This window comes from Lontra canadensis, unplaced genomic scaffold (genome assembly GCF_010015895.1).
Source record: "Lontra canadensis isolate GAN:19392208 unplaced genomic scaffold, GSC_riverotter_1.0 scaffold43, whole genome shotgun sequence".
NCBI classification, from domain to species: Eukaryota; Metazoa; Chordata; class Mammalia; order Carnivora; family Mustelidae; genus Lontra; species Lontra canadensis.
In genome coordinates, this window is record NW_022631037.1 from 1,943,970 (window position 1) to 1,962,881 (window position 18,912).

An 18,912-nucleotide genomic window follows, 5' to 3' on the forward strand; every position below is an offset into this window, starting at 1 on the left:
ACCATTTCTTTTGGACCAGGGGTGTAAGCATGAACTTTTCACAAGTGCTTCATCAACTTTTCCTCCTGACATGTTATCCATGAACTGACGCCCATGTTCCAATGCAAGGTAGCAGTCATTGCAACAGTCCCGCTCTTCAACACGTACCCAGTTACTAATTACACCAATCCTGGGAAAAGGATCTTGGTCTGCTGCTCCAAAGGGTGAAAATAAATTAGTGCACTGATCTTGTAGCAATAATATCAACTCATCAGGGAATTTTTCAGATTCCTTTAGTCCTCCATTAACATGTTCAGCAGAAGTAGCCCTGAGAGCTTCAAAACGTTTTTCTGCTTCTTTGCCACATTCTGTGTTGCGTCCTATGATATCTAGTTCATCTTCAAGAAATAATCCTGAATTGTTTCCAAATTTTCTGTTCATGACAGCACTGAAGCCGCAGGTACACCTATACTGTGCTTCCTGCATTGGATCTGGAATGTAAACTCCAACATCGGCACCCTTGATATTCATGTTGCAGACACAGATACAACAACTATCAAAGTTACAGTCTTTGAACAAATTCATAACTGATTCTGAAAGAATGAGGTTTACATAAAGACTGTGTGCTTCAGGGATGGAGGGAACAGTTGCAGGTTCAACAGAATTAAGGGGTCTGCATGTGGATGGGGTAGAAGCTGGTGAATACAAGTCTGAATTTTCATATTTGACTGAACCTTGAGCACTAGCAGGCCCACCAGCCCGAGGAGTCCTTGGAGTCCTTGGAGTCCTTGGAGTCGGAAACCTAGGCGTAGACGGAGAAGGAAGAATTCCTGCTCCACTGTTACTAGGAGGTGCACTGCTAGGAGGCATCCCAAAAGAAGTATGAGTCTGAGGTGTATAAGCAGGACCATATTCTTGATCAATAGTACTTCCATCACTAGTGTCACCGGGGTAAAAGAAAATTAAACACATATATAAAGGAACATATTAACAATACGAAACAGAACTAAAAATGTCCCAGTATTTTTCACTAAACACTGAAAATTATGAAAACACGATTAGTGCAAAAACTACAAGTATAACTAAAACATATTTCTGGTTATATCTACTCTAGTGACTGTTATAGACTGTGGACTAACCAACTAGTTCCAAAATTGCAAATAAAATATATTTACATTTATCCACACCTAGACATCCACATTTACTATCTATATTTCTTATACTACAAATAATCAAATTTCATTGATCCTAAGATGTTACTATTTTTTAAAAAATCCTGAGATGTTTACATACAATAAGGGACAAAGGCAATTTTAAGAGGCCACCGAGTATAACCCATCCCAATTCCAGAAATACTGAAATATTAAAAGTGTGTGATATGGCAAATAAACAAATGGGATTTAGTATTTTAGAACAAAATAAAAGGTACTTCTGAAGACAACCCCTCCAAATGAAGACAAATAATCAAAGCATAATGGTCTTAAGTTTTCCAACAGTTTACCCACATGCAACTAACACCATTATAATTTATTGATCAAAAAACAATCTTTAGAATTTTCAAAAACCAGTATCTTTTTTCTAAGTACTAGCAAAGCAGGTACTTCTATGAAAAAAATTAAAGCTAGGTAAGCACACCTACACTATACCAGTAACATAAATCAAAATCATACCCTTCTTTGATGAATGGCACCGCAGGCCCTGAAGGAAGCAATTCTAATTTTCCCACAGTCCAACTCTGACGGTAAATACATTCTTCGGGCAATTTGATAGCAGGCAAACATTGGCTTGGTAGACTTTTTAGAGGTGCAAACATGGAACATCCCACCAGAACTTGACAATTTTCAGGCTTATAGACATAAGAAAAATCCTATAATACAAAGACCATGACTTTCAGCAACTTACCTTCCAGGGGAAAAATGCAAACTAACTCCAGCCCTTTTACCCCCTCTCTTTAAACAAAATAATAAAATACAAATAAAATTCTTTTTTTTTTTTAAAGTAGGCTCCATGACCAAAGTAGGTCTTCAACTCACAACCCTGAGACCAAGAGTCATATGCTCCACTGACAGAGCCAGCCAGGTACCCAATATAATTTTGTTCTTAAATGCATTCATTCTAATTCCAGTTAATTAACAGTGCTGTATTAGTTCAAGTGTACACTAGTGATTGAACAATACCATACATCACCCAGTGCTCATCACAAGGGCACTCCTAATCCCCATCAGCTATTACATCCATCCCCCTACCAACTTCCCCTCTGGTAACCACTGGATTATTCTTTATCGTCAAGTGTTTCTTGGTTTGTCTTTTTTTTTTTTTACTTTTCTCATTTCCCCTTTGTTTCTTAAATTCCACATATAAATAAAAGCGTATGGTATTTGTCTTTTCCTGTCTGACTTATTTTGCTTAGCATTACACTCCCTAGCTCCATCCATGTCATTAAAAATGGCAAGATTTCATTCTTTTTTATGGCTGAATAATATTCATGTGTGTGTGTGTATGTGTATACACATACCCCTTTATCCATTCATCTGCTCAACATCACTCATCATCAGGGTTATGCAAATCAAAACTACAATGAGAGGGGTGCCTGCCTGGCTAAGGTGGTAGAGCATGCAACTCTTGATCTCAGGATTTTAAGTTTGAGCCCTGTGTCTGGCATAGAGTTTACCTTAAAAAGAAACTAAGCAAACAAACAAACTAGAGTAAAATCATCTCACACTTGTAAGAATGGTTAAAATAAAAAACACAAGTGGAGAGCCTGGGTGGCTCAGTCAGTTGGGCATCTGCCTTCAGCTCAGGTCATGATCTCAGGATCCTGGGATCAAGCCCCATGTTGGGCTCCCTGCTCAGTGGGGAGCCTACTTCTCCCTTGCCCTCTGCCTGCTGCTCCCCCTACTTAACGCTGTCAAATAAATCAAATGTTTAAAAACACACACACACACAAGAAACAATAGGTGTTGATGGAGATAAAGGAACTCTCTTGCACCGCTGGTAGCAATGCAAACTGGTGAAGTCATTGTGGAAAACAATGAAGGTTCCTAAATAAGTTAAAAATAGAACTACCCTATAATTCAATAATCACACTGCTGGATATCTACTCAAAAGGTATGTGGGGCACCTGAGGGGCTCAGTTGGTTAGGTAGCTGCCTTCAGTTCAGCCCACATTCCTAGGATCAAGCCCCAAGTTGGGTCCCCTGCTCAGCAGGGAGTCTGATTTTTCACCTTGCTCTGCCTGCTACTACCCCTGCTTGTGCTCTGTCAAATAAATAAATAAAATCTTTTTAAAAAATTACAAAAACACTAATTCAAAGGGATTCATGCACCACTATGTTTATAGCACCATTATTTACAATAGCCAAATTATGGAAGCAGCCTAAGTGTTCTTTTTTTTTTTTTATTTTATTTATTCATTTGACAGACAGAGATCTCAAGTAGGCAGAGAGACAGGCAGAGAGAGAGGAGGAAGCAGGTTCCCTGCTGAGCAGAGAGCCCGATGCGGGGCTCGATCCCAGGACCCTGGGATCATGACCTGAGCCAAAGGCAGAGGCTTATAACCCACTGAGCCACCCAGGCGCCCCAGCCTAAGTGTTCTTAAATGCATTCTTAATAGTATAACCACTATTTAGTCTTCAAATCTGTCAACCACAATATAGGATTCACCATGAACAGATTTTTTAATATAGCAATATACTGAGTCTGTAAGAAAATCCTGGAGGGGCACCTGGGTGGCTCAGTTGGTTGGGTGTCTGACTTTTGACTTCAGCTCAAGTCACTCTCTCAGGGTTGCGAGACAGAGCCCCACTTCAGCCTCCACACTGGGCGTGGAGCCTGTTTAAGAACCTCTCTCCCTCTCCTTCTGCTCCTCCCCAGCCTCCCCTCTCCCCTCCCCATACACAAAATATATATAGGAAGTCAATTATTTTTCTAGAAAAATAAAATACTTACTTTAATTTCAGAAGGTTTTGGGCTACAGAATCCTTCATCAACCTCAATTTTGAACTGTGTTCCTATACTAGAACTATTTCCTTCTAGAATAGTTCCTCCAGGTGTTATATCCATACTACCATATTCTTTATTACTCATATTCATTGGGGAAAATCCCATAATATGTTGTTCCAACGATGGTGGTGTAGGATACATTTTATGAAGATCTGCAGTGCCTATATTTAATAAAACACACACTTTAACGTAAGACTAAAGAGAAGTAAATCTGTGTTTAAAAGAAAGGGGTGGGGAATTTTATTCAGATTAAAAATTTGCAAACTTATCTGGAGCAGATTTGGGAAGCTTACTTATGCAAGATAGTGGGTCCAGATTTCCTGTCTTTGATTCCTTACTGCTTGATTTATCATCTGTTCCATTTGCTGACTTTTTAGATCCAGGCTATTAACAAAAACAAAAACACATTATTTATCTAAAATTTTAAGACCAATGTGATTCAAGATGGTAATCATTAAGATATAACTTGAAAGTCAACCCTATTCGTCAAATGTATTATTCCGGTTGTGCCAGAGCCAAATATTAGTTATTAGAAACAATTCAAAAAGATGTAGAACACTTTTTAGGGAATCAATGAATCCAGATTAATTTCTCTGTTTATTTGATAATCCTACAAATTAACAGAGGGAAAAGTTCCTCCAAAACACAGGACCAATACTTTCAGAACACAGAGAAGCAAAAATAACCTACCACTTAAAGCCTATTAAAATAAAAAAAATTAAAAAATAAAAAAGAATGAAAGAAAAGGAACTGTGCAGTAAGGATCTGTAATAGCCGAACTACTTCTTAGTAAAAGATACCCATAAAGCATTTGTCCCCTTAAATAAAACACAATGAAGTTTCCTATATAAATCACACCTCTGAAATCTAATTTACACTTTTATCTCTGTTTAATAATCTCCTTACCCTTACAAAAATGTTACAACATATAAAACAAAGCACAAACTTCAGAAAGATCTCATATGATAAGTAACAGGATACCTAACTAAAAATTAGTTTTAATACATCGAACAAGTCGTTTTACCATCTCCAATCTGTCACCAATGTTTTCAGACCTGACAACTTGGTTCCAAGCCTTTTGTTAGCCACTTTGTCATAAATATACAGAGTTCTAATTACAACCTTTTTACCTCACAAGAGCCACAGCTGATACATGAATGGTAACAGAGAGAAAGCATAAAACTACACAAGTATTCAGGGATATAGAACTTAAGTTTATGTATAGCTATATCTACCTTAGGTCACTTAAATGAAGACACCAAATGTGCATATATGTGTATATACATATATACATAAATATACATTTGTAGTGTGTATGTGTGTATCATCGAGAGGATTAAAAGTACATATTATATAGAACAAGAATGACCAAAAGTACTATAGAAGTTTCTAAGCTACCTTTATGCAGATGAAAATGGAATTCTTTTTATAATAATGCAGCACTCCGTTCATTAATTTGCTAAAGACTTGACATTCTAGCAAATCTCATTTTAAGCTTTCTTTTATAATCATCTTCCTCTGCAAATGGATGTTCAAAGTTAAATATTTCTTTCTCTACCTCTTTCATTATTATAGTATATAGCTGTCTTATAATAATGGCTAGAATGTCAAACATATTCAAAGGAGCAGTATTCCTTAATAAATTGACAAGGCACATAATTATAATGTTATTATTTTATGCATGAGTCAATTCTAGGGTCATTTCTCAAATGAGAGATCAAAGAACAGGAAAATAATTCTGCTTCCTAAAGACTGCAGAAAAAGAATATATGGTAGAAATTAAGCTTAATCACACATGTCCTTCAAATATAAAAAAATTAAGAAAAAACCTTTACAGTTTGTATGTGACACTATGGCAAGATTGCTCAAATATAAGTTTAAAAAAAGAAACCAATTAATAAAATTTAATTTCAAAATATTTCTTATTTTTCAGGGCAAAACATACTATTCAAATCACACATCACTTCTGAAAAGTAAGTCTATATAAGATCAAGGAAAAGAAAATATAACCTTAACCATTAACAGAATACTCACTGTTAGTTCATCTTCATCAGAATTGAAGAGATTATCAAGGTCAGTGTAAGAGACAGCCAGGTCTGAGTCATAAATCAAACTGGTTGATGGAGGACGGGCATGACTAGTAGGGCGTGGAGCATCTATATATGTCAATCAGAAAAACAAAAAATTCTACAACTGACCAAATATTATTCTATTAATTTAAACTAGACATCTAACTTTAAACTTGTAAGAGTATTATACAATAAAAAACTGTGATTGGCTTAAATCTAAGAAATTTGTTTATAGAAATAAAGTTGCAAACAACAGTACTAACTTCTCCAGGAAGCTCACCAAACGCTACGTAATCCATAACACGGCTAAGTACTCCAATTTTATATATCAAATAGAAAGATATAGTCTTAGAACTATAGTAGACACACACACATTCTTATTTTTCTATCTTCCTGAAATTTAAAACAAGCATAGTATGATGACTAAGTGCTCTGGCTCTTAAGATGGACTATTATTAATTTGAATTCCCAACTCACACTAATAGAATGACCCTGAGCAAGTTACTTAACCTCTGTACCTTAGTAATGGCAAGAACTAAACATGAAAGGATATAGCTAAAACACTTTATCCAGTGCTAGGCACTTAAGTACTCAATAGATATTATCTTTTGGTTAAGCTTCCTTTTAGTTCTAGAATTTTATTTCCCTTTTCCCCTTTTTTCCCCCCCAGATGCAGGGGGAAAAATATATGATTACTTAAGAAAAAAGTACAAATACCAATGGAAGTTAAACTCCTCTTACATTCCCACACACAAAAAACAAATTTGTAGTTTGATATATAACCTTCTGAAGCATCCTTGGAGTATCAAATGACTTGAAATAGCCCTCATTTTCAGAAACATAAAAGCCACTTTCCAAGTGCCTCTGCATGTCAGTTCTAAAAATTCACTAGAACAGTAATTCTGAAATTTGACATTAAAAAAATCATCTAGGGTACTTATTAAAAACCAAGATTTGCAATCTCCACCTCAAAAGATGATCCCAAATGCAGTATGTGGTCCATATTGTGAGAAAGTACAAGATAGCAATTACATATTCTCTACATCCTACGGTAGGTAAATAGCTCAAAGAACCCAAACTGTTAACCTATCAAGCTACTCAAAATTATCAACTGAATTTACTTCATTAAAGACCATTTTTTCCTTATTCTGAGAGCCTGACACTCTCTATTTCAAATATTAAAACAGAACTTTGTCCCTAAAAAAAACCTACCGAAGGACAACTTCTTTTGCCTTCATCAAAATTAAATAGAACTTGTAAAAGAACGTGCTGTCGTATGCCTATTCCAAGCACAACAAAACTAGTCAGATACTTTCAAAGTGTCAAGAACTGTGCCTACATGTAACACCTGCTTGAAAATTATTTGTTAAATTAATAATTTCAGCAACAGTTCTCCTAATTTGAGAGAAAAGGACAACAAAATTACAGTCAAGCCTAATTTGTAAATTTTCAGATCTGAGAGGGACCTTAGGTGATGATCTCTTAAATCTCATTTTAAATATGAGAACTATTTTTATTTGTGAGAAAGCAAACTTCCAACAATGGAAAACAAAGGATTTTTACCACCTCAACTTGCTTCTCCCAGTGCAAAATAAACAATAAAGCCATCATTTTAAGATAGGTACCTCTCTATAAAACCTATGAATTACACAAAAAGGAATAAGAGAAGTCTAATAATACCAAATTAGTTTGTAGTAATAATCCTGCAATGCAATATTTTTATTAGGAAACAGAAGTTTTACCTTGCTTGATAGTGGGACTAAATAATGACATAGCATCTTCCTCATGTGATAAAACTGTTACACTAGATGGCCCATCTTCTCCCTGTATTACATATTAGATTAAAATATATAATTTAAAATAACAAAATCTTCCAAGTATTGAGTAACTACGTGTCATGTCAAGCATCCTGCCAGGTGTTCTACAGACATACTAATTCCCACAACTAACCTATATGATAAGTAAGTACTATGCTCAACTTACAGGCAAAAAGTAGCGTTAAAGATAACCCAGGAAATATATCTGATAAATAAATATATCCGATAAATAAATAATGGAGCTGGGATTCCAACATAAATCTCTCAATTTCCAAAGTCCACATTCTTTCTACAGCACCTACAGCCTTCCCAGCTACTACTGTTCTCATATTTACAAAAGGACAAATTTTCAAGTACCAGCCACATAGTTAAGGCTAAAAACTTTGGGAAATGAATTCTTTGTATTACACTTATTATTGGATCCTTTTCACAATTTTATAGCTTTTAATGTCTACATTTCGTTTTTAAGGCAAAATTCTTAACAGCATGATCTTGTGCTTAATAGATCCTCTAATATTTGATTTTTTTAAATTTTAATAAATATTTCTATATCCTACACAAAATACATTACTTTAAGGGACACTATAAGTTCTTAACTCACATTAAAAAATATCATGTATTTTATAAACTAGGCATTGTGTATTTTATTGTATTTTTGAAACTGGCAATTTACCTATAGCGTATTTTAATTCAGTATCAAAATAGTTTATCTACTTAAATGCCCTGATTTCAGTATCGCATAAGTTAACGTACTTTCTCTAATCCAAAAACTCTTAAACAATAAGAATCTTTTCATTATGAGAGACCAGCTATAAAGTCCACACAAGCTCTTAAATTTTTTTTTAAAGATTTTATTTATTTATTTGACAGAGAGAGAGATCACAAGTAGGCAGAGAGGCAGGCAGAGAGAGAGAGGAGGAAGCAGGCTCCCCGCTGAGCAGAGAGCCCGATGCGGGGCTTGATCCCAGGACCCTGAGATCATGACCTGAGCCGAAGGCAGAGGCTTTAACCCACTGAGCCACCCAGGTGCCCCAAGCTCTTAAATTTTGTATAATGTGCCTGATGCACCTATTAAAAAAAAAGTATCTTCCTGGGGCACATGGGTGCTCAGTCAGTTAAGCATCTGACTCTTGATTTCGGCTCAGGTTATGATCTCAGGGTCATGAGCTTGAGCCCCATGTTGGGCTCTTCACTGGGCATGGAGCCCGCTTAACATTCTCTTTCAGGGCACCTAGGTGGCTCAGTTGGTTAAGCGTCTGACATCAGCTCAGGTCATGATCTCAGGATCCTGGGACTAAGCCCTGTGTCAGGCTTCCCTGCTCAGCAGGGAGTTTGCATCTTCCTCTCCCTCTGCCCCTCCCTCCCTATTCCTACTGTCTCTCTAATAAATAAATAAAATCTTAAAAAAAAAAAAAAAAAGATTTTCTCTCTCTCTCTCTCTGCCCTCCCCTCACCCTGGTCTTTCTTGCTCTCTTTAAAAAAAAAAAAAAAAAGTTTTCCTAAGTTACAATGATAAATCTGTTCTATTTTTTTTAATCTGTTCTATTTTAAAAGACAATAATGAGAAGTGTGGTACTATATGCAGTGTTACAAATCATCAGTGACCCTTTGGTGTACTTTGATTTCTTTTACTCACCTTGTGTTTTTTTACAGCTTCTCTCTCACTATTTTGTCTTTCTTTCTTATCAGGAAAAAGGAATTCCTCATCTCCTTCAACAAATGCATATGGATCGATTTTAGATTCTTGCTCTGCATCAGATGCTATTGCTGAAAGATACTGATTTTTAATTTGATATTGCTGTACTAATTCATCAGAAACTTTTAAAGGTTTCTTACATTGCACCATTAACCTGCATAAAAAAACAAAATTAGAAAATTAGTATTTATTTTCCATAAAATCATTAAAAAAATTACAATATGCCTTAAGAATCATAAAGTTTTCAGGATTATTTAGAGATCATCTAACCTGCAATCCTTCATTATATAAATGAAGAAACCGGAGCACAGAAAGGTTATATGATTTATTAAACCTTCAAATTTAGCAATAAAGAACTGAAGCTAAAATCTAAGCCTCTTCTTGCTATGTTCTTTCACCAAAATATACTCTTTTGGTAATCCACTTTTTTCCCAAATCCTCAAACGCATTACCGTGTCCAAATCCATTAACTGAAAGGGACTCTTAAATTGCAAATGCTCCAAGATAGGAACTCCCAAAATGTGGACTATATGGTGAGACAAGTTTATACAATTTATACATTTATACAATGAAAGTGATTATCATCTTCCCACTGCATGAATGGATAGTTACAAAATATTTTAAAGACCTAGTCTGTGTCTTCCACAAATAACGTTGTAACTATTATTAATTCAGACAAGAGGTTTTATAATAGCAAGTTTCAGCACAAGTACTTTAAAGATTTTTTCTGATCACGCTGAAAAATTTATTTTTATATTATCAGCCTTATGGTTTCACATGGTGAGTAATAAACGTTATGTTTCTTTATATTCTCCAATAAATATCCAATAAAATGACAAAGAACAACAGAACAAGAGAGGAAACAACAGTGAAGTTGGAAAGACAAACTAGTAGAAACTTACAGATCAGAGAAAGCTAAAATCTAAGGTTAAGAGAAAAGAAGCCACAAGCTGATTTGCACACCAGAATTCTGGAAAGCATCAGAACTTTTCCATCTCTGAAGATGGGGGTGCTTGGTGAGTGTGAATACTAAATGATTTGATTTTGGTTTGTGTAAGACACTTTTTGACTCCCAAATTCATGTTCTCTGTTGTCTGTAAAGCTGAGTTTCCTATGCTGCCAGAAAGCAGCAGCTAAACCTCTAGTCAGACCATGGTCAAAATCCTGCAGGACTATTTTATTCTGAATAAAAACTAAAGTCCTTATAATATCCTACCACAGTTTTCCATGATCTTTCTCTTTTCCTCTCCCAACTTCACCTTCTGTTATTCTACTCCTTCCTCTCTCACTCTGCTTCCAAGAACTTTCTTGATATTCCTCAAACAGGCCTGATACACTGCTGAGTGTTCCCTTTGTTTGGAGCATCCTTTCTCGAAATATCAGCATGGCCATCTCCCTCACTTCCTAAAAGTTTCTGTTTAAATGTCACCCTATGTATGAGTCCTTATTTAAAATGGCAAAATGCTCAACTACCTCAACACTGAACCCCCTTGCCCTGCTCTATTTTTCCTTAGCAGTTATCTTTTAACATACTTCTGAACTTGCTTATGTTCATAGCTGATTGTCACTCTCAGTAGAATATAAGTCCCTAAATGATGAGGATCTTGTCTTTGTTCACTGAAATATCCCATATGCCTAGAACAGCACATGGCATGTTAAAGTAACTCAGTAAGTATTTCCTAAATGAATATGTCAAATCTAAAAGCCATATAGGATAGAGATGTTGGGGTTGCACTAATAATCCTAAATCCTGTACTTTGAAACAAGCCATCTTTATTCATCAGAAAGTGGTATGGCTACCACTTTATCTGTCCAACAATTTAACACAAAAAAATCTTAAGAGATCTAAGATCTGGGAATGACGAAAACATATGCTAGTTCAGAAAATCCTGGAATGAGAGGGATATATTTTTAAATCTATTCACCAATGCCCAGCACTAGAAGCACTCTATACTCTATAAACTAAGGTTGAAACAGAAGCCATAAAAAAGGTAACTGGTATTTTCTGAACCTGCTATCAAATATCATACATGCCATTTTTATTCCTAATATGCCCATTTATCCCCAAAACTAAAATCCCAAGTCTACAAAGACTTTCTTCCATGAGAACATGGGGCTATCTAGTCAACAGGGATATGTTTTACAATTAATTGTAAGGACAGAGTGCCTGGGTGTCTCAGTCTGTTAAGTGTCTGCCTTCAGCTCAGGTCATGATCCTGTGTGTTGGTCTCCCTGCTTGTTGGGGAGCCTGCTTCGCCCTCTCCCTTTGCCCCACCTCTGCTCCTACTCTGTCTCCATCTAAAATAAATAAAATCTTAAAAAAAAAAAAGCCAATTTTTAGAATAACACTGTTCTATAAATGAACATTTATTTCTTAAGAGTAGCTTTATACCTTACCATGTTAGACCCTAAATAACTATTTTTTGAACTATTAATTTTAACATAAATACTGTGAAAATAGTTTTTCCATCCACTTTGACATATATTTTCTTACTTAAAACTTACATTTAACGTTATAAGATAGGAAATGAAGGGTATGTTCTCTTTGATGTGCAAACTATGCAGAAAAAAAATGGTTTGCTAAGATAATATACAGTAAAGTTGGGCTAGACAGATTTTAAGTACACATATTCAAATTAACTATTCATAGGGTAAAAGTGTAAAATCCCACTACCCCTTCCCCTCTCCACCACCAACCTGAAAGACAACACTACTCTGTGAAGGGCTGCATAACACAACTCTGCTTTTCATATTAAGTTGTCCTCTAGCAGAAGCAGAAAAACTGCCACACTGTTTACATAGGTAGTTAAATTAGTGTGCAGTAACATGAAAAGGACCAATCCTGCTGCATAGGGCTCTATGAAGAATAAAAATGAGTAAATGCAAATGCAGTGCCTAAAGACAACTTGTTATTTTATTGAACGGTTATCACAGACATTAGGATATGCAAAGAATTTAAATGTAGTTAATAGTATCAAGAGTATCAAGTTATAACAAATATTAAAATATAAATTATTTACATTACACATCCTTCTGTATTTAAAAATAATTAAGAGTAGAAAAAATTGTGATTTTTAAAAGATGCCAAATTAAAAACTCAGTCACTTCAACACTATCCAATTATATAGTATACACATACTTTTGTGAAACAGAAGTAACACCTCTCCTTTTCTAAAAGAAAGTGACATATAGCCAAATGGTTAACTACAGAGATAGTTTCAATCAAATACAAAGCTAAATACAGACCAGCTGGAAGAGGATTAGGTACAGCCATGAACAGGAAGCTTTGCAAAGCCCAAAGCAAATTGAAATTACTTTTATATTATTCATTAATTGTATCTCTTTTCTTTTACTATGACAATAGTAACATCCCATCCTAAAAATAATTATGTAAGATTTATTAGAGAGAGAGAAAGAGAGAATGCCTGTGCACATGAGCAGCGGGAGGGGCAGAGGGAGATGAACAGAATCTCCAGCAGACTCCCCACTGACCATGGAGCCTGACAAGGGGCTTGATCTCACCACCTGAGAGATCATGACCTGAGCCAAAATCAAGAGTTAGGACACTCAACTGAGCCACCCACATGCCCTTCCTGAAATACAATTGTAGAATTTAACATACCTCAGAGTAGCACATGCTTTTAAGCCTTTATTCAATAAAATTCTTTCCAGACAAGATATGACAATATTAAGACTGACATTTATAAAAGGAGATAAACTACAGAAGGAGATGTTAAGGAATAAATGAATTCAATAAATATAAAAAATCCCCTATTTTCTTTAATTGTACCTTTTCTAATATCATCTCCAATCTTCAGAATCAATCCTTAAACTGAGTCAAGCTTGCTGTCAAAAGTAAAGCTTTATTGTATTATCAAATAAGATTTACTTAAAAGATTTAGAATACAGTAAATCAAAAGTTTATTTCATCACAGACTTCTATGAAACAAAATAACTAAAACTAACTTTTAAAGGTCAAATAACACACTCTAAAAACCATTTAATATATACAATAAAAACTGGATATATCACTAATACAAAGTAGGATCTAGTTCTATTGATGAATGCTATGGTTAAAATACCCTGATGTATGTGGCCTTACTACCAAACAAAACATGATACAAATATGCTCAAGCATAGTTCTTCCTTGCTCGGGGTTTAGAAATGTTTCCCTCTGATTCAGAACAGAAGACCATTTTAAGCAATCACAAATAATACTAGAATTAAGTATTAAGCTAAGCCCTTGAAAAATGATATTAAAAACTGTCATGTTTCTTTGCAGAAACTCTATCTTCAAAACTTACAAGGTCTTAAAAGCCACTATTCTAAAATAGATGCTATCATTAATAGAGAAACTAAAAATAACTAGAAGCAAAAAGAGGATAGCCACAGATGTGTATATCATGTATGTAGGATATGCTATGTGCCACCCCAACCTTTCTCCTTGAACAAATACTAAGACATTTAAAAAGGAATTTTGCTTTGAAGTAGTTGCTAAAAAATCTGGCATCAACTGCTGCACACTGGGAAGGTGTTTAAAAATGATGAATCCTATTACTCTGTCCTAGCTAGGCAGCCAACAGCACCTAAAATTAATGAGAAAAACCAACAGTATTGCTTTCTTTTGTTTATTCACCTATTATGGAAGCACAATGCCACCTTTTAACAGCAATCAATGGAAAACTTAACTTACACCAAATGGAAATCGAGTTTTCACTTAACATAAATAAAACAAACATCCAAGTTCCTCCTTCATCACTTTCTAAAAAGACACACACCTGTCAAAGTCAATTTTTATTTAAAAAGTTTCTTTTTAAATTTCTACTGATACATTCTTGCCCCTCTATGCCTCTGTATTACTCCAACTGGGTTAATGTAAGTTTTCTCCTAAGCTTGAAACACTTGACAACCGCCTGACTGAATCTTTAAGCAGGCTCCTAAAACTGAATTCACAAATTTACAATGTATATGTATTACAAGCACATAGTTAAAAGTCATATTCTACACAAAGGCCTAACAGAGACATAAAAATTTCCCAATCCCTCTCCTTCAAGATAACAAGAGATTAACAGCTTCTTTCGCTTTAAAAAAAATTATAAAAATTAAGCTTAAGATTTAGTCCAAAGTAAAAAAGTAGGAAAGCAGCATTCAGATCTGTTTTTCCTCTTTCCCTCATAAAATAAATATGCTGGTCATTAACACTTCTATTACTCCCCTACTTTACTATTCAACGATTGGATGTAAAGTTCTTCAGCCTACTCTACATCCACAAAATCCATACATCTCTTATGATCTCGTTCTAATTTTCCTTTGGCCCTCAATTACCTTGTATCTGAGCTATTCAAGATGTCCAAACTGATGTCCTTTCATACATCTCTCTTCATCTAAACAGTCTTTCAATAATGCTACTTGGTTAGTATTTCTAAAATCCTATCTTCCAAAACCTGTCCAAAACCTGTTACCTCAAAAAAGCTTCCACCAGTGCCCCTATCATCTCAAGGATAATACATTAATACATAAGCTTATAAACAATATTTTGCTAGTCCATTATATAGCCCTACCCCACCTTTCACGACTCTTACTCATCATGACATACCAAACTAGTAAGCAACACCAGATAATCTAGCCATACCAAACTACATAAAGCTTCTGGATCTTCATAAATGGAATGAAATTATTCTTTACTCTGGTTCTCCATCCCTAATATATTTTATGTATACTTCTATCAGAGAATTTAACATTATTTTCCATTAGATTACAATTTCATTTAGGGCCAGGACCAAATTTATTTTATACTCCAACAGTGCCTTACAGCATTTTGCATATTAGAGAAACTTCAGTTTTATTCAAACTGATAAAATATATCTTTGAGGAGTATGATCTTTTAAAAAGGGTGAGAAGAACATAGGAGTTACAACAGCCCCCTAACTGCCTGCCATATATTTAAATACGCTTTCAAAACTCAAGAGTATGGAAAAAGATTAGAAATTTACAATGTCTAGTAAGAATTCAAAAATTTATTTATATAAAAATCTAGACTTCTGAATGGATTACTCTGACTAGAAAAATCTTTTTTTTTTTTTTAAGATTTTTTTTTAATTTATTTGACAGACAGAGATCACAAGTAGGCAGAGACGCAGGCAGAGACAGAGAGGAAGAAGCAGGCTCCCTGCTAAGCAGGGAGCCTGATGCAGGGCTCTATCCCAGGACCCTGGGATCATGACCTGAGCCGAAGGCAGAGGCTTTAACCTACGGAGCCACCCAGGTGCCCTGAAAAGATCCTATCTTTAAAGCTATACAATGCTTCTTTTAAAAATTTAAGGTTGTTTAAATGCCAGTGAGAAAATATTAATTCACAGAACTTATTTTAATGACAAGGAATATCATCTGACAGATGATCCTCATGGCTTCCTATCTCAAGTAACATTAATAGCTGGACCAGAATCACTAAATTACCCAAACAAGATCCTTTTAACATATGGAATCAAACAAATCAAAAAACCAAAACTTCTGCTTTAGCATAATGCTAACACTAAAGCCCATGCCAGATATTTTACTGGATAATAAAATAGTATGGGGTATCTCCCTAGTAAAACTAATCAGTAAACAGGTTTGGCCTAATTTAGTAATCTATCCTAGAGTTCAAATTTCTGTTAAAAATGATTCATGATATTAAAGCACTTCAACACTATTAACATTTTGGGCTTTGTTGTTGGGGACCGTACTATATATATGGTAGGATATTTAGCAAGCCCCATGCTGTGACAACACTACCCCATGTCACCTGAAGGTATGAGTGGGGAGATAAGAAATTGCCCCAACTGAGAACTACAGCCATAGAACAGTTAACTACAAAAGGAAAGAATAAAATCAAAAAACTTCTAACCTATCAAATACAGAACAATTATATTCCATAAATGTTTTAGTTCATGTTTCAAGCAGCTAAGCTGAGGGCTTACTTTTTTGTGGTATTTTTTATAATTCTAATCTACTATAACAATAAAAAGGATTAATCTAAAGTAAACTGTGACACAATATACATTTAGTAACTAGTAAAACCAAAACAATACTTACATGAGACACAGAATTAAAAAAAACAAAAACAAAAACAAAAACCACACACCTTTTATTCATTCTTTTCCTTTCTTTTTATGAAGTAGAAAAAATGGTGACCAGGAACAGATAGAAGCATGTCATTTCCTTAATTTAAATAATCATGACCCAGCACCATTCTACTCTGCATGCTACCTTTCTGCATTATGCTTCTTCCTTCTCATTCTTATTCAGTGAGAAAAATGTCAAATATTATCAGAACAGATTCTAAGATTAAACTGCATTAACTTCTAAGAGACCTTCATTTCATTTCACTTGATGTTCATTCATGCACACAAGCAGCTAATACACTTACTTAAAGTTATGGCTAGGACTCTTGGATCTTATGAATATGATGTGCCCATAAAAACTCACCCTGTAAGTTTGTAAAGCTAAAAATATTCACAATGCTATATTTTATATACATTTAATAAGAAAATAAAATCTAGAAAGAAAACAAGTTCTAAAATCAGTAACCCTAGGGCCATACCATTGATTCATTTATCCCAACATTTGCCAAATGTCTACTATGGACCTAGAATTGTTCTAGGCATGTATATGTGTGTGTGTGTATGCTAGAGAAATACAGCAGTAAACAAGACAGAGAGTCCTTGCCCTCATATAGGTTACATTTTAATGAAAAGATCATTAACAAATACATAATGTAATTTCAGATGACCTATATAAAGAAAAAATAAAAAATAAATATAAAAAATTTTTAAAAAGCAGTGTACAAGATAGGCAGTGATTTGGGGAGTTTAGATAATAGTCAGGAAAATACCTCCTGAGAAGGTAACTTTTCAACAGGGCTAAATAAGAAGAGGTGAACTGTCTCCCCATCTGTAATACAATTCTAAAGGTCATTAGGAATGAGGTTGGCTTTCTGAAGGAATAGCAAGAAAGTTGATGTCATGAAATCAAGAAGCAAATAAGAGAGTTAGTAAATAAGTGTGAAGAACTAGCAGGAACTGGGCAGAATCTTTCAGATAAGGAAGGAATGTGGATTTTATTCTAAATGTAAAGGAAAACTACTCAAGGGTTTTAAGCAAATGAGTAACATAACATTTAACTTATAATGATCACTCTACTATGTATGTAGAGAAGTACAGAAACAGAAAGACCAACAGTAGTTCCAGACAAGAATTGAGGACTTTTATAATACCTCCAGTACTCAGATCTTTTGGACTTGTGTCCAAGACATCATTTGCTTTCATGAGATCTCCTGACTAAAAACTAATAAGCTAGGTTTCTTCCATGATCATAAGGGTATCCTGAAGTCCCTACGTTTCAAATCCAGATTAATTCTAATTAAAAAAAAAAAAAAAATACCAGAGTATCTTTAAGATTCAAAGAGCTAGATAAGGCACACAGGTTTGTTCACTAAAATAAAGAATATAAAAAGAGAATAAACCTTTAACAGTAAGGAAAATGAGATAGGCTGAGGCTACAAATGGGCTACACATTTTACTTAGTCTCAGCGAAGCTCAAAATCAATGAAACACAGCAGAGAAAGGTCATGGCCTAGAACATGCAAGAGGGGGCTATCGGCAACCTGTATAAACAACAGGAGAGCCAAACTCTCAAAAAAAAAAAAAAAGAAAAAAAAGAAAATTTGGACCTGTATCTCCAGACAGAATTGAAAAATAAGAGCTGAAAATGGAGGAGTAAGAGTTTCTTCTCTAAGAAAAATGAATAAGCTACCTGATGAAAACCCAAGATCTGACATCTTTTTATTCTGGAATTTAGGTACCAGGCCTCCCCTCCAAATCATCCCCCACACAGTTATCATAAAGCAGTATACAGAATTAATACAAAGAATATACTAAATTATTTACTAAATGAGGAAGGCCTGCCAATCAGCTCCCCTATTCCTTCATTCTAAAATGTATGAAGAGGGGCACAGATGGCTGAGCCAGTTAAGCATGTGACTCTTGATTTCAACTCAGGTCATAATGTCAGGATTGAGGGAATGAGCTCCCCCTGCCCCCCCCCCCGGCAAACACTGGGCTTGGGTTCCATACTGGGCATGGAACCTGCTTAAGATTCTCTCTCTTCCTCTCCCCTCCACCCTCTCAGTACATCTCTCTCAAAAAAGAAAAAAAAAAAGTGTATGAAGAAATAATTATTTAAAAAAGGAAAATAAAGTAATTTTAAAGAAAAAATTATAGAACATTAAATAAGAAGGGGATGCTATTTTTTAAAAAGTTTAGAAATAAGGAAACATAAGCAATAAATATTAAGGCTTCAAGAAAGCGTT

General features: G+C 34.9%; 1 protein-coding gene across 3 annotated transcripts in view; it reads right to left on the minus strand.

The window, feature by feature from the left end:
- Window positions 1-18,912, minus strand: part of MED13 (mediator complex subunit 13) — a 104,716-nt gene that overhangs the window by 33,173 nt on the left and 52,631 nt on the right. For all 3 annotated transcript variants that reach the window (XR_004384302.1, XM_032871882.1, XM_032871883.1), the window contains exons 10-16: window positions 9,504-9,717; window positions 7,793-7,874; window positions 6,016-6,137; window positions 4,275-4,365; window positions 3,928-4,142; window positions 1,650-1,846; window positions 3-916 (exon numbers count right to left, since the gene is read on the minus strand). Coding sequence is in view for 2 of the 3 variants with exons in the window: in XM_032871882.1 (XP_032727773.1) it covers window positions 3-916; window positions 1,650-1,846; window positions 3,928-4,142; window positions 4,275-4,365; window positions 6,016-6,137; window positions 7,793-7,874; window positions 9,504-9,717 (1,835 nt within the window). In the remaining variant the exon portion in view is untranslated. The remainder of the gene's footprint in view (window positions 1-2; window positions 917-1,649; window positions 1,847-3,927; window positions 4,143-4,274; window positions 4,366-6,015; window positions 6,138-7,792; window positions 7,875-9,503; window positions 9,718-18,912) is intronic.